Source organism: Varanus komodoensis, unplaced genomic scaffold (genome assembly GCF_004798865.1).
Source record: "Varanus komodoensis strain SLA01 unplaced genomic scaffold, ASM479886v1 scaffold6_2, whole genome shotgun sequence".
Classification (NCBI taxonomy): Eukaryota; Metazoa; Chordata; class Lepidosauria; order Squamata; family Varanidae; genus Varanus; species Varanus komodoensis.
The window spans coordinates 129,308-144,789 of record NW_025336346.1 but is presented as its reverse complement, the minus strand read 5'-3'; the positions used below and the strand labels follow the sequence as shown (position 1 = coordinate 144,789).

The window sequence follows — 15,482 nt, the reverse complement described above, 5'->3', positions numbered from 1 at the left end:
GTGACCAAGCTATTGAACAGTCTTGTCATGAAGATAAATGTGAAGGGATTGCACTTGTTGGATTTCTGCTTCTTATGCAGCCTTATGCATTGGAGGTTTTCCCTCCAGAACCTCTTTTCTATCTCTTCAGCAAAATATAGGTTTTTTTTTTCCCTGAAAATGAAGTTTTCTATTCTGCCAGATTACTTTACTTGAATTGAGATGCAATCAAGATGCCAGATCTCATTAACTTCTTATTTATAAAGGAAAACTAAACACTTGTAAACACTTGGGGGTTTAAGCTTTCTTCCTTCCCACAGTCAGCTGTAGGCTACAGTTCAATTCTAACACCTCATGAGGAAGCAGGTCATTCAGTGCGCAAAAAAAAATGTAGCAGATGGGTTCAATGATTTCAAAGCACTGCAATGAAAACTTGCACCCCCCCCCCCCGTTTTTGTTTAATTAGAAATGTGTTACCTCACAAGATGTTTCTTGCCTCCACACATAGGTTTCTAACGGGAATGTGAAGTTAGGTCTTTCTAGAACTCTTACCTTTCTTACACAAAAAAGGTTTGAATTTTGGAGTTTGGGAGTCCAAAGAGCAAGCTGGATAGGAAAGGTCTCATTTCTCTACCTCCTTGTAGGGTTGTGTCACCCCATCCCAGAGACGTACAACTTTCACTTAACAGTTTTCTTTTTTTTAATATAAAAGAAACAAGCAGACAAAACCCCATTGGTCCTATTGTCACATACCCTCAGCACCCACCCCACTCCCCCTGCTCTCACCCAGGTGTGCAGCCTCTCCCTGCTGCTGACCACAGTCAGTTTTTCAAGGAGATAGCCTACTCCTAGTTCTCCTCAATCAAAGTTAGATCCAGATCACTAAAGTCTGGTTGGAAGAGTGTCCTTTTGCTTGCTAAATTCCAATTTAATCGCCTTGCTGCTTGTTCTGCTGCTTCTTCCTCCTCCTCTTCACTTTCACTAAGCACCTGGATACAATTGCTGATGGGACTGCATGGAGCTGAGGGTGCCTGTGGACTGCAGGCCAAGAGCCATGATGGATAACCACCTTCCTCAGATTTGTCCAACTGGCAGCCACCTCCTGCAAATGGTTTCTGCAAAAAGTATAGACAGAAAACATGTAAATGCCAGCATCTGCTATCTTTATTGTTTTGTTCTATTGAGAGTTTATAACCATATTCACAAGTGCTTGTACTATAGTACTTTCAGGTGTAGCTTGGTATCACGACTAGCTCATCTGCTCTCCTGGAAAAAACTGATTGCAGTTTCTAAAGATGGAACAATTTCTGTAAGGGTACTTTTGGCTGTGGAGAGGGGCAGTTGGGACACAGCTGTATTTTCAAAAACTGTTTGAAACAGCCCTAAACTGCCAGGTGTAGGGCTGGCAGCACTGTAAGTTATTTCAGCAATGCCCTCCCTGAATAACTAGGTACATGTAAACTGCTGTTCCAATGCCACTTCACTTTTCCTATCCTTTTTGTACAATTTTAATCCATGGCCTCTCTGATCCTTCATTCACATCAGCCTTCATACTCAGCAGTAGTTTAGCCTCAGTAACTTGAGTATTTCTGTACTCTGTACTGTTCCCACAGCATTTTAGGAAGAACTAAACAATCTTCCTAGTCTTTTTTGCTTTGCCCCATGTAGAGAAGAAAAATGGGAACAATAGCTGAACATCTTCCACTGAGCATGGAGATGTTCCACCCAACGATTTCTGTCCTAATTTGCTCCAGTGTGCATCTAAGAGACTTGAAATGACTACTGGATCTTTCAGAAAATATTTAGCAAGAAGCCTACAGTTACTAAGAGTATATATACCAGTAAGAATGTAAACTAGTAATATAAGCATTCAAGTCGATGGGGTGGACACTGCACCACCTCTATGTTTTGTGCAGCACCTGGTCCAGTGTTTCCAATAAATAAATGAGGAGCAACATGTTTTGCTGCTATCATACAGAAAAATCCTCATGGCTCCCAATTTCCCTTCAGTGTATGTCAATGCTCTTGAGCCAACTCATAAGAATATGTTACTTGCAGTAGTGAAGGTAAAGAGAACCAGGTTTTTTGCTACATAGGTTAAATCCTTTGGTATATTTCAGTCACTGACATCTTTGATTTCCCCACTGCATTTGAAGTGGCTGTTTTCCATTTCATACGACCTAGAACTCAGACAAGAAGCTAAACAGATATGGATAGTGCCTGCTTCCTTCCCTACCTGATTCATCTTGTAGAAGTCAAGGGAGGGCCTATGCCACCTCACATCCTCATCATGGCGCCGCTTGAGCCCACATTTCCTGGTGTCCAAGTCACAGGGTTGTGAGCGGCTGCGAGGAAGGCTGTGTTGGTGACGAAGCAACTCTGGTGTGGAGGTGGTAGAGCTTCGTGGGGAGGGCAGGAATCTGACAGGTGAGAGGGAGAAACGTCGTTGCAGAGGGTAGGGCTGCAAAGTCTCTCCAGTCTCCCATGGAACACTTGCTGGCGATTCTCGGGAGAGGGCCAGACTGAAGAAAGGTGGGCTCCTGCCACCACCAGCACCATCCTGAACGCACTGATGAGAGGCACTGGGGGCAGGGTTGAAGCAAAGTCTGTTGGCTCCCTGGGCCAGATTCTGGGGCTGAACTGCCAAAGTGTCCCCTCCACTGTTGTCCCGACGTTTGATATGTGTCCACACTTTGGAGCCCAGGGGCCTCCAGACAGCTTGCCAGCGGGAGAGGTCTTCGGGCACTGAGAGTGAACGGCAGTGTCTTTTGGTGGGGGGCACAGAAGCCTTTTCTGAAACTAGTGAGTTGGTGGCCAGTGTTTGGGCTGCAAGGGTGTTCTGGGGGCTGCTGTCTGGGTTGCAGGAGGGCACAGGAAGGCTCAAGCTGGAGTGTCGGTAAAGATCTGTGTTGTCCTGAAGATGGATCTTTGGACAGGGAGCCAGGTCCCTCCATGAAGCTCCCTCTGCAATATATATCACAAGACCAAAAAAATAAGCTGAGGGCTCCAGTTACCACCTCAATCTATCACCCAATCACATGCTTTGGTATGTGAAAAATCAGCACTCCTAGCTGCTTTCTTTTTATCTAATAGCATCAGTTTGGAACCATTATATCCCTTTCCCTTTTTTCCAGTACCTTCTACAACTGCAGTTGAAGTACAAAGAGCCCTTCCAGACAATGGCTTTATCTAGTTCATTAGTGCAGAAATGGTCCTAATTATTACACTTTTTTCTAACTGCCCATTAGGATTTATGGTCCAATGATTCTGCATCAAAAACTACAATGACAAGAGCTAGGAAATGTTCTCCAGGACAATATTCACCATTTGCTCCATTTAGTCCCCCTAATTATGATAACCATCCTATTTCTTCCCATGATACAGAAGACATCTCTGTATTCAAAAAGTAGCTACATTAACAGGCTAGAAAGAAGTCATCTATGGATCAGAAAAGGGATATAAACATTGTGGTGACAAACACATTTTATTTTTTAATTAGATCTCGTTTCTAGTTGGGACAAGTTGGAGATGGAGGGGAAGAAGATTAAGTCATAATCCAAAAGATTTCCTTCAACTGGAGGAACTAACAATGGGAACAACTGACACAACAACTCAGAGCACAAGTTAGAGAGACAGGCAGATGAAACTGAAGAAAAATTTAAGTATTGACACTTCCTGATTTTTCAAGTGTTTCCACACATTAAGTAGCACCAAGATTTATGGCTACTTTTATGTGTATTTTTATTCAACTACAAAGATTCAACTACTAAGAGATAATGAAATCTCTGGAAAATGTACAGGCAAATTTCATTAGGTAAGCAGAGATCTACTTGCATGATGTAACTTTCTCCTCTTCTGTTCTCTTCCTACAAGCCCTCAAGATCTGTTCCAGAGGGTCCCCTGCCCTACTGGAAGATTTGGATGATGTATGAAGGGCTGCACGAGGAATGCCTCCCCTCTCTGTTCTACTGATAGAAACAGTTTTGTCAGCAGAGGGTCTACCCTATGTCTCATCTCTATAAACAGAAAACAGTAAGGCCTTCAGCTATTTCCCTTTCAAATATGATGTGAGCCGCCCCGAGGCTTCGGCGAATGGGGCGGCATAAAAATGTTTTAATAAATAAAAAATAAATAAATAATAAAATATCTGAAGAGTAATATAAGAAGCAATTCTTGTGCATTGGCATCACTATTCTTCCAAAGGGACATTTAATGGCAATGTTCTTCTAAGACACCTTTGCCTATCACTCAGCACAGCTGCAGAGGCAGTCAAACCTACTGGTGACTATCAACAAATGAATGAACCAAAGAAATATATGCCAAAATATTTGCAGCCCTGACCTAAATCCAAAGAAGCAGTTCTGAACATGATTCAAAAGTTTTCTGTGCTTAACCCTAATTTGGATAATTTCATCCAAAAATATACCAAAAGACTAGATGATCAATGTCACACCTGCATAGAGAAATAAGAGGGCCAATGCAAAAGCTAGAAACAAGCATATTGCACCAAAAGGGAAAGGAGCACACACAGGGCAGTAACCTCATGAAGCACAAAACCATGCCATCGGACAAGACAGAAGGGAATAATGCCATCATTCTGCAAATCTCACAGGACAAGACCCACACAGCCAATCTGAGTTCTAGAATCACAGCAGTATTAGTCTAGAACAGCAAAAATTATCTGTAGGCCCTTAAAGTCTCACAAATGTATTGTGACATACTTTTCCATAGGCCAAGACCTGCTGAATTAATGTGTTCCTTTAGCTTTTAGTTTTACCATGTCAGCACTGATCCCTCTATAGCCCTTCAGTGTCCGCTTTATGCATCTGATCATATCACTTTATGCCACAACACAATTTGTATGAAACCTGAAAGACTATATATCTTCTTTGGTTATTCTACTGGAGCAGTATTGTGCAGAAGAAAAAGCTGCTTGAACTCAAGCTTTCCAGTTCATACCAAAAAAGGCTAATACTCTCCCATACCAAATAGTGAATAAGGTTAAAGCCAAGGGGGATAACAAGCCATCCTGGGGTTTTCCATAAGGGGAGGGTAAAACAAAGCACCAATACATAAGATGATCCATCTTGCTATGGGATGTCGTTTAACCAAAAACACACTTTCCACTCCCACCCCCATGCACTTTAAAGCTAGTGAGTGGAAAGCATTTTAATGCTAAACCTACAAAGGAGTCATAGGTTAGTGTACAACCTATGTTTCTTACACAAAGTGACCAGAACAGTTACAGGAATGACTCACTTTGGGGGAGAACATGAGTTTTCTTTTTCTCTTTTTCCAAAACTATGCCTCAAGAAGAGAATGTGCTGCAAATGAAGGTGTGACTTTAAAAGGCATGAACAGAAACTATTATGCTTCAGGCTCAGGAACACTCTCAATTGCATTATTTCTTTAAGAGTTGTTAAGGATTCCAGGAACACAGTTTGATAGCTTAAGGTTTTATGGAACATAGTTTAAATTAATTATGTTCCAATATTCTATTTAAGCCTATAACAGTAATAGCACTGTTAAGGAAGGCAACTACTAATTTTAAATTAAGATTATACCCATTTGCTTATCTCCCTGGCTTCCATTCTGTCTCCATGCATAATCAAATATATCCATAATTCAAGTGCCAATATTAGTTATTTATCACAGTGGTATTCCATCAATGTATCTTTTCTTGTGACAGCCCAGTTTTTACCAAGAGCTAGGTATGAGAAGTAGCTAGTCAGAGTGTTTACATGACCAGAATATCGGTGGAGGTAATTAGGCATATATGTAACGTTTTAATATGGGCAATAACTGCTGTATACACTCACATTAGACAGCCTTAGATAAAAGAGTGATGATTGCTGATTTAAGAGCGGACACAGTCAAAATAGAATATCAGCAGGACTCATCTGAAAAACTAAAACAGAACACTTCTATCTTTTACAGGCAACTTTTCCTCCATTCCTCAGAAGTATAAAGTTTATTTAATGTAAATAGCTACTCACACTGTTTATTAAGCCGCCCTCCTATGTGTACCTCTGGAGAATGCCTGTTATTAAAATGAACTCAAAGCAGGCCCTATATTTGCACTGACTTTTGCTTTAGCTTGGAGATCATGTAACAAAATGCTTGACCTACCTAAGGAAACCCTGAAAGCTGCCTGATCTTAATTAGCATTGTGCTTCATAACTACATAAGATAAAAAGAACAATTAAGAGAGAAATGGATGTAGGCACAAAAGGTGGAAGTCCAGCCAGATGCTCTTACCAGGCGCTATCTGGAAGGGGCTGCCACAGCTGGCCACATCAGCATGATCAGGCAAAGGCTAGGGAGGGAAACAAAAGGAGTCACCACATCACAGCAAGGACCAGCATCTCATAAGCACCTCCGGTTCTGTAATTCCCACCATATGGTATGCCAGTATCAAGCATGGTGTATCATGGTATGCCAATATTAGCTACAAAATTCAATCAATATTCAGGTGTCATGCCCTAGCTGAATTCCCCAGTTTCTCCAACACCCCCTACCCTGTCACAGTGGCAAGCCTTCAAGCTTTGCTCAAAGAAAAAGTTTCAAAGCTTTATTTTAACATTGGACCACAGATGAAAAGGGCAAAACAATCAGACAGAAACTCTGGTTTGCTCAAACTGGACTACCAGTCCTTTCCATTGTGCTGACCACCCATCCACTAGCAATTCTCTATGGGGGTTCTATGCATCTTTAAACCACCCCCTAAGTGCCATGCCCATAGTAGATTAAACACCAAAAATGTGAAAAAGTAGACCAATAGATTAAAATTCTAGATTATGGCCATGGAACCAACCTAAATTTTTATTGACCACCCATTTTTCTTTCATTGTACTCCACTGTTCTTTTCTGATAGGGAGCTAATTGGAGCAAGGACCATGTATTATTCGTTTGTCTACCTGCCAGCTTTCTTAATAGACAGGAAAGCCAAACATGAATACAGTTAAAACACAGCCTAAGACCCACCTCTAATATCCATGCAATGAGCTAAAATTCCAATCATCCCCAAGTCTGTTAATAGTAACAGATAAAAACACACCTAACTGAAATCTTAAGGCCATACAAAGAGTTTTGGGAAGGGTTTGTTTTTGCCACCTTCATCTTACCCCACCACCCCTGGTAACAAGGCTTTGTTTCCAAATGCTGACAGAATGACATGTTTCTGTGCATTATCCAGGGGGTTAAAATTCATGAGGTTGAAGGGTTTTCAACCCTTTTCTACTCCAAATCATTAGCTCCCTGCTGCAGAGCTTCATTTGCTCAAACAACATCATGCTGTTGATTGTACCTTCCCTGCAAAAGCTTCATTAGGCCACATCCCATTCTTGGAAGTCTACACCTCAGTGTTCAAACTTCTGTATGGAAAAGATGAGTTCTGTTCCTGGCTGCACCTGCAGTGACTTTGTGCTGTTTTAACTTATTAATTTCCAGGCACGTTCACCATGGACTCCAGACCTAAAAAGAATCAGGAAGCACATGCTTCATATTCCACTGCATCACTCCCTTTTTAATTAAATTTTGACATAGGAGCACATTGTCTTTGGTTTTCCAAGTCAGGCCACCTCTCCTTAGGTTAGAGTGATAGTTTGTAGAGGGGATTTCTCTGTACAGCTGATTCTGTCCCTATTAAGAAAAAATATGGAGAAAGTACAGATCCAGAAATGCTTTAAAGTAATATAGGATTGGGTTGATTAGGAAACAAGGCAGATAAAATGCATGCACACAAACTAGAAATTGGTAGGAGAACTGGAAAAAGGCAGGCCGATTTCCTTTGTGAAGGGTGCTCCAAAGTCCTCACACAAGGAACATCATAATACAACAAGGAAAAGTATCTGGGAATGGAAGCAACAGACAGGCAATTGAAGCTTTCCACTGCAGCATGCCCATTTCTCCTGCATCAGAAAGCTTAAATAATGTTCTACAAAACAAAGAAACACATCAGCACTTTCATTCCCCTCCCCACAAACACTTACATTCAACTTGTCTAGGCAGGCTACTCCTTTGAATTTCAGTAATTCAAGGGCAAAAGTTACTTTGACTTTTGCCTGGGCAGAGTAGAAACAGGTGTAATGCTAATAGGCTATAACTGTAGTCAACCATTAGGAATAATTTCAAACCATATTTGTCCCTCACTTGTCTTTGCTTATCCACACTGCAGACAGGACCAGCATACTAAAGAGAGGAAGAATGCGTTACTTCTTTTCATATGGGCAAAAATAGTGGAGTTTATGGGCAATCCTTGATAAACACCTTGAAAAAATGTAATAGTATTGGGTACCTATCCAGGTAGGAATTTTTAGGACAAGACAATTTCAGCCAATAAAGACCCTAGTTCTTCCCTACTGCTCTAAATCGGTTCTATCATCCCTAGATTACTGCTTCATTTTTCTACATATCCCAAATTGCAAATTCTCCTACCCCAACGATGTTTACCAAATTCTTCCCTAAAATTCCTTAAAACATTGAAAGATGAACAATGCTGCATATTTAAAGCATTTGCCAAATAATTTGTCACTCACTTGCAGGAAGCAGCAATAGTCTCCAGGTAAGTACCCAAGGTGCAAGCTTACCAAGTGCTGCCCGCACCATCAATCTTTCACTTTTATGTCATGTCATTTAGATTGTAAGTCTGTGGACAGGAACTGTCATTACCTTTTGTTAACTCCTCTGAGAACCCTTTTAGCTGAAGAGCAGAGTAACAACACTTTAAATAAATAAATAGTAAACTGGCTCTTTTGCAATGATATGGATGCTGTACAGCTACCAAATCACTGGGTATATCTAACACTGAGTCATACATAGAGTTGGCATATTTCTTGCTCTTCTAGCATTAGTTTTTCACCATTAAAGAGGGACATGTATGCAATCTCTAACTCTATTATAAAGGATGTACATATTAGCCTTTAAAGGCTACTGGCTAGAAGAGTGACACAGATGTTCAGCTGCCACAGCATAGCTTTGTGCTAAACAGATTATCAAACTATGGAAACTACACATCTGGGACACTTATTTTCTTATACAAAACAACACTGGAAGAAGAAAGGCAGCAGCAGCACCATAAGAAAGAGGAGGGCTGATGCAGCAACAGGATATTGGAACAGAGCAAAAGGTGATCAGTCTCCCCAGAGTAATGATTTACATAACCAAGGTCAACATATGCAGGTTTTAAAAAATTGACTAATTTATTCCTATCATGAAGTCTCAGTTTTCTGGTAGCAGAACAGGATAATCCAAGCTGCTGCCTCAGGCTAAACACCTGCTAACATCAGAGGCTGTTTATGTGATCCAAGTAAACCAAGGCTCATTTCTACTTATCAGAAAGTTTCCTTGTGCAAACACCATAGGCTCAAGCACTGATAGCTGTTTCAGCTATCAACACTCCTTCTCACTTGCTGTTGTTTTCCTGAATTCAGACTGCTTCCTCCACTACTGCAATGTAAGAATAGCCATGTTAATCTGATTCAGAACTTTTCTTTTGAAAGCAAGGAACTTCAGGACTTAATGGCAAGGCAATATCATTTCCCTGTAGGACTTTAGCATCTGGTGGCCAGATACCATATCAGCTCTCATTATAGACATGTCAATTCTGCCTATTGAGACTATTAGACAGCTATAACCCTACTTATCTATCCTGGTAGATATTATCACATGGCAATGCCTTTCATAGGTTAACTGCATGTATTGTGTAGAGTGGCATTTCTCTTTTTAAGTGCTATACCACACCACAAATAATAATTTATAGAGAACAAGGACCTCCTCCTCTAGCCTCAAATCAGGAGCTTGGTAACTGTACAAATGTAAGGGGAGGGAGCAATGATGCTTATTTGCACCATTTCCCCAACTTTTAACTTTCCCCATTTCTGTAATCCCAAGATATAAATATGCTGAAATTGACTTGCAAATCAGAAACAGCTTTTGGTCTACTCAGTTTCACTCTTGAGAAAAATAAAATGCCCTTGAGTGGCAGAGCACTACTGACTGAGACCAATAACCTCACTTTAGGTTGTCTGTCATTTAACCCTCATACACACCCATCCCTTTTAACAAGTTCCCTAAGTGCATAGGTACTCACCCATCCTTGCATGTCCTAAAAAACTTTCCAAAATCTCCTCTGGCTATAGGGAAGCAAGGGAGACAAGTGCAAGCTATTTCATGGGCAACACTCGCCCATCACCAACCAGAAGTTCTACTCATATCTATAATTGCAGAGGTGCTAGCCTTGTTTCTGAGGGCTAGTTTCACTTTTCCAGGACTGAAGCACAGAAAAATCTGTAAAAGTGATCAAGTGGGACACAAAACACATGTACTACATGCAGTCCTGGCTCCACATTACTTCCCTTCCTTCCTACAGATCCTAGCATGCAGTAGATTCTCAGTTAGCATAAAACAAGGGGTTGGAATCCAAAGAACTGCTTGGGCCCATACAAGTGAACTTTGAAAAGAAGTCTTGGTTTTGAACAGTACATCCCTATGCCTTTTTTGAACCTCCCTTCCAATTCAAAAGCAGTTACCATGCAACCTGAGCTGCAGGCTATCCAATAAAAAAATGTCTGAAGGCTCTCGATCTTCATGGTTCTAGCCCTCATCAGCAGTACCCTTGCAGTCTTTCCACCCTTTCCTCAACCAAAATGAAACTATGCCTAAGGTAAGAGCAAAGGATCTCTCTAACCCTGACTCCACTTTCCAGGAGCAAGGCAAAACAGGTCAAATCTTACCAGGCTGATGCTGAAGGATGTGCATTTCAGTTCCTCCAAGCTTTGTTTCTGTAGCTGCTCGGTTATCAGGGTGATCATGGCTTCTTGTGGAGGCCTGGCATCAGAACCCTCGAGAGACTCCTGCTCCTGCCACCCTTCTACCTTCCTCAGCAAGTCCAGCCGTGCTCAATCATATCAGCAGCAGCTACCACACCTGCTAAGTTGTTGTCTTCATCATAAGCTAGCCATACTCCATGTCATCCTCGGGGGCCTGCAAGAGACAGGCATATTAATATGCGGCATAAGCGTACAACCAGTATTGTTAACTGACCACCTGGTATGTCACCTTTTTATTTACATGTGGATGTTTTAAGTAAACTATAATAGATTTTATGTAGGATGGTAATGTACTATCATTGCAGCTATAATATTTGTTTGGTGAACCACTCTGAGCAAAATATATTCTAGAAAATGTGATATACAAATAAACCAACTATGGCTACACCCTCCAGATTACTTATAATGCTTTTCCCCTTCTATTATTACCAACATATGCAATATGCAGGGTGTAGGCAAAGTCTGAGAAGCAAATTGAAATAAACTATGTTCTTTCTCTCCCCCTAAAATTCCCAGGGTACATGCATGCAGACCTGAGTAAAATAAATTTAAGCCAGTAGGGCAGATAAGACTTCTCAGCTTCCATACACAACAGCACACTCTTTCCTCCACAGCTTTGCTAACCAAGATCCCTTTTATAGTCTGACCTGAATGACTGTCTAACTTAGGATCTTCAAAAAATGTATCACACTCCTTTCCCCTGGCTCTGCCCCTTTCCTTGAATCACTGATTGTTTAGTGACTTCCTAGCACTTCTACAGTTATTCCGCATGCTAAAATGTTGATGCTTAGTTTCTGGCAGTAAGCTGTAAGCTAACATATGCTGGTATTTTTGCTGTCACCCCTTTTACTTCTAGCCCCACCCACCCAATGCAACCCTCAGTTTCTACAAAATGGAATTTGGCACCCCAGCAGAAAGAGATTCTCCCTACTTAAGGCCATACCAGAATGAGAAAATGCAAAGTAAAAGCAAGCTTCTAATTGTGTTCACACTCAAGCAAATTAATGTATATTAATTTATATACTACTTTTGAGTGTGCTAATACTACAATCCTATACTCACTCACTAAGAAGTAAGCCCCACTGAATTCAGTAGCACTTACTTCATAGTTTATATGCATTGGATTACATTGTGATTAATTTACAATCCATGTAATGCAGTCTTAGGCATGTCTCCTTAGAAATAAATTCCACTTATTTCAGTGAGGCTTGCTTTCAAGTGGGTACAAAATTAAAATTTCTGTGCATATTTAAATATTTGTTAGCATAGGAATAACTTTCACATTTTGGAGGATGTGGCAAGAGACCTGATCCCAAATCCATGGGGAAAGAAGGTTCAAGAGATGCCTGTGAAAACTGTTAATTCAAAAGAGTGAAATGGGTTAAGGGAAGGTGACGACCCAGGTTGTGCATTCACAAAGACCCAGGTTGTGCATTCAAGTCCTAGCTGGATCAAGAAATAAGTAGTAAGGTGGGAAAGGTCAGTTGTTTGCTTCCTTGAAACCATTGCTACATGCCAGGTTTTTTAAATGTTACATCCCTTCTTCATTATCTTAAAATATGAGGGCTTTTTAGTCTGCATATTCCTTGTGTTCCCTAGGTCTCCTTTGTTGCATGTTTAATTTGGCTTCAATAAGAGCCTTTTAAAAAATCATACCAGAGCTATAAAAACACTATTTAATATCTTTGAAAGTGGGGCAAAGGCTAGGCTCCATAAATTAACCACTAGTATTAAAGTAAAAGTTACTGAAATATTTTAGTAATGAATGGCAACTACAATTCCAAAAACAGTAATAAAGTACAAAAGTTTATTACAAGATTCTTAATAAAACCTATGTAGATTTGCTCACATTAATCACACTGCAGCTCTTAATCATTTTAGTCTGTTCCCATGGTCTATATGAGACTGTACATTCCTCAGGATCAGAGACCTCTCTGCTTTGGAACTTAGCAAAGTACGTATATACTGGAGATGCTATGTAAGTGAACTGAAGAAATATTCTTCACTCTTAGCCATTCTATTTTTAATTAAATCCAAGTTTTAAAAACTTTTTACTCAATAACCCATTATATAGATACCCACAAGAATGCACTTCCCTAAATCTCTATAAGAAATTGAGAAAAGCTGCAACCCTATGGCTACCTTCTAGACAGTAATAGGACTTACTTCGAGTTTTACATATATAGACAATCAGTCTATACAACAATCAGTCACTTGTCTGGCACACAGTACATGTCTAAAATCCTTCATAAATTTCCTTGGACTAAATATTGGCTAGACTCTGGTCTAGAGTGCTTCTGCCATCAGCAATTTACCAAGAGCCTTAATCCTGGTTAATTTAGCAACTGATAGCAAGTACATTTGCATCTGAAAGACAAAAGTTCAAACCCCTGCTCAGTCATGGAGCCTACTGGGTGGCCTTGGATAAGTCAGTATCTCTTCACAACAACCTTCCTAACAGGACTATTGTGAGAATAAAGTGAGATAAAAATGTACTGTAACCCACCCTGGGCCTCAAGGATAGAGTGGGAAAGAAATTTGCAAGAAAAATTAACACCATGCCGTGTACAATATGCCAAGCATACTGTAGTGTTTTTTAAAACTGTTAAGGATTTGCTAAAATCATTCTTGTCCTCCATTTCCTGCCCTTTGACAATTAATTATACCAGATCTTCCTCTTTTTATTTGATTAGCTTCAGGCCACAAGCCTCTAGAAAGCCTAGCTACATTAAGCCAGTTTACCTGATACCTTTAAATTTTGTTCAGAGAATTTTAATTGCTTAGCAAAGTATCTTCTTCTTTCCCCTTGTTGCAGTTAATTTCTCACCCTGTCCTACAAGATTTCACCAACACTCAGATCCTTCCATCTGTATAGTTACCCGCTTATTAAGATCCAAAACACTGGCAGGCCTTCAGCGACCTCCAGCCTCTGTGATGGGAAGCCCCTGGATGAGACTCCATGACAGGATTGTACCAGGCAGTGTGATTAAACTGTGCTTTTTAAGAATGGGTCCCGTCAACCTAGTTTTAGAAATGCATCCACAGGGGACGCAATGCCTAACAAAGCAGAACCATCCCACCCTCCTCTGAGGAAGCCACTTCCCCCCTCCTCACTTCTCTACCAAGGCCCTCTGTTCCACCCCAAATTCCCATACACGCTCAGAAGCAGCACCAAAACCCACATCCTCTCCCGAAACCCCCAATATAACCCCCACATACAATCAACCCCTCATAAAAACAAAACAAAACCACCTCAGCCTCAGTTTCCTTTATGACAACAGCAGATGTGTATAAAGCAGATATTTCACAAAGACGATCCCGCCGGAGATCCCAGGATGTCCCCCGCCCCAATACAGATACGCGCGCTCACACCTGGAACCACAATTCCGAATACACCCCCACATATTTCAACATTATACGCGCGCACCCCCAGCTCCGCAGCCCTCATCACCGCGCACCGCCTTCCCTGGTACCCACCGCGCCAGCTGGAGGCGGTGGCGGCGGCTCCTCCAACACCTCCTCGCGGGGCCTCCGCCAGAGCAGTTGTGCGCCCCCAATAGTCTTGCGCGCCCCCCAATACTAAACAACACTGGAACCAACCATCCGCCCAGGGGAGGTTCTCGCTCCCGGACTCCCAGAGCACCAGCACCCACCGATCGACCCTCCACCGTCCAAGTGCCGCCCCCACCCGGCGGCCCGGGCTCCCAGCCCCCGCTAGGAGCCTCCGTTCCCCCTTTGGTCGGGAGTGGGTCGACCTGCTTGGGCCGAACCACTCCTCGGCAAAACAAAGGGGAAGTCACATCTCGCCTAAGCGATCTACAAGGTAATTTCGGAAAGGAACTGGCGTATCCACCACAATTCCTCCCTTCTGCTCTCTCTGCAACGCTTGGACTCCCGTTTCCTGCTATTCACACCTCAACAGAAATCTTTTTTCTCTCCCCCTCCATGGACCGTACCACGTAGCAGAGCATGACGGGAAGTGTAGTTCAATGGGAAGCTCTGGAGACTAGAATTTTACTCCCAGCCTTTTGGTTCATTAGGGGAGTTTTAAGCCAAATTGTCTACGGTCAAGTTTCCCACCCCTTCTTTATATGATTCTAGGAACTCACACACAATGTACCTTTCTTCAGCTTTACTTTTAATGGAAAGGGTCCAAAGCTTTAGATAGAAGAGATACAAGCTTCATCCCTACAGTAAGCTATGTTTGTGAATTCTCTACCTCACCCTAGAATTCTAAAGATGACATTCTCAGTCAAGCAACTGAAGTATCTTGACTGAGGAACAAATATTAAAAACACACTTAACACACCACTGTACTTGTGTCAAGCAGAACTAAACTAGGCAAGGCAATGTGGAGCTCACCTTCCAATGTCCATGGCAGTTGTGGCTCTCAACTCCTGCTTATTCCCCTCAGCCAATGCCATGATGCAAGAAAATGCAGGCAAGTAGTACAACCCTGACTGCTCTTTAGAAGGCCAGATCCTGAAGATGAAACTCAAATACTTTGGCCACGTAATGAGAAGGACTCACTGGAGAAGAGCCTACCGATGGGAACTATTGACGGCAAAAGAAAGGGAGGCACAGAATGAGGTGGCTGGATGGAGTCACTGAAGCAGTTGGTGTGAGCTTGAGTGGACTCCGGGGGATGGTGGAGGACAGGAAGGCCTGGAGGAA

At 41.8% G+C, this 15,482-nt stretch overlaps 1 protein-coding gene across 6 annotated transcripts; it reads right to left on the bottom strand.

Annotated features, from left to right (window-relative positions):
* Positions 1 to 661: 661 nt before the first annotated feature.
* FAM53C (family with sequence similarity 53 member C) lies at positions 662 to 14,671 on the bottom strand. Of its 6 annotated transcripts, none has more exons than XM_044451436.1 (5): positions 14,286 to 14,671; positions 10,713 to 10,962; positions 6,238 to 6,295; positions 2,216 to 2,943; positions 662 to 1,094 (listed from the first exon to the last, which is right to left on the bottom strand). In XM_044451436.1, the coding sequence occupies exons 2-5, from the start codon at positions 10,788 to 10,790 to the stop codon at positions 828 to 830; spliced, it is 1,131 nt and encodes a 376-aa protein (XP_044307371.1). In that variant the 5' UTR covers positions 10,791 to 10,962; positions 14,286 to 14,671; the 3' UTR covers positions 662 to 827. The 6 variants fall into 6 exon arrangements, with proteins under 6 accessions (XP_044307371.1, XP_044307373.1, XP_044307372.1 ...); XM_044451438.1 differs by having other exon boundaries at positions 14,409 to 14,671; XM_044451437.1 differs by having other exon boundaries at positions 14,462 to 14,671.
* Positions 14,672 to 15,482: the final 811 nt, after the last annotated feature.

Bases quoted from the DNA above. Each gene is read 5' to 3' on its own strand.
- FAM53C (XM_044451436.1), bottom strand. From the start codon at position 10,790: ATGATCACCCTGATAACCGAGCAGCTACAGAAACAAAGCTTGGAGGAA. The intron at 6,296-10,712 runs GTAAGATTTGAC...TTCCCTCCCTAG, and splicing joins CATCCTTCAGCATCAGCCTG to CCTTTGCCTGATCATGCTGA. The intron at 2,944-6,237 runs GTAAGAGCATCT...TATATATTGCAG, and splicing joins CCCCTTCCAGATAGCGCCTG to AGGGAGCTTCATGGAGGGAC.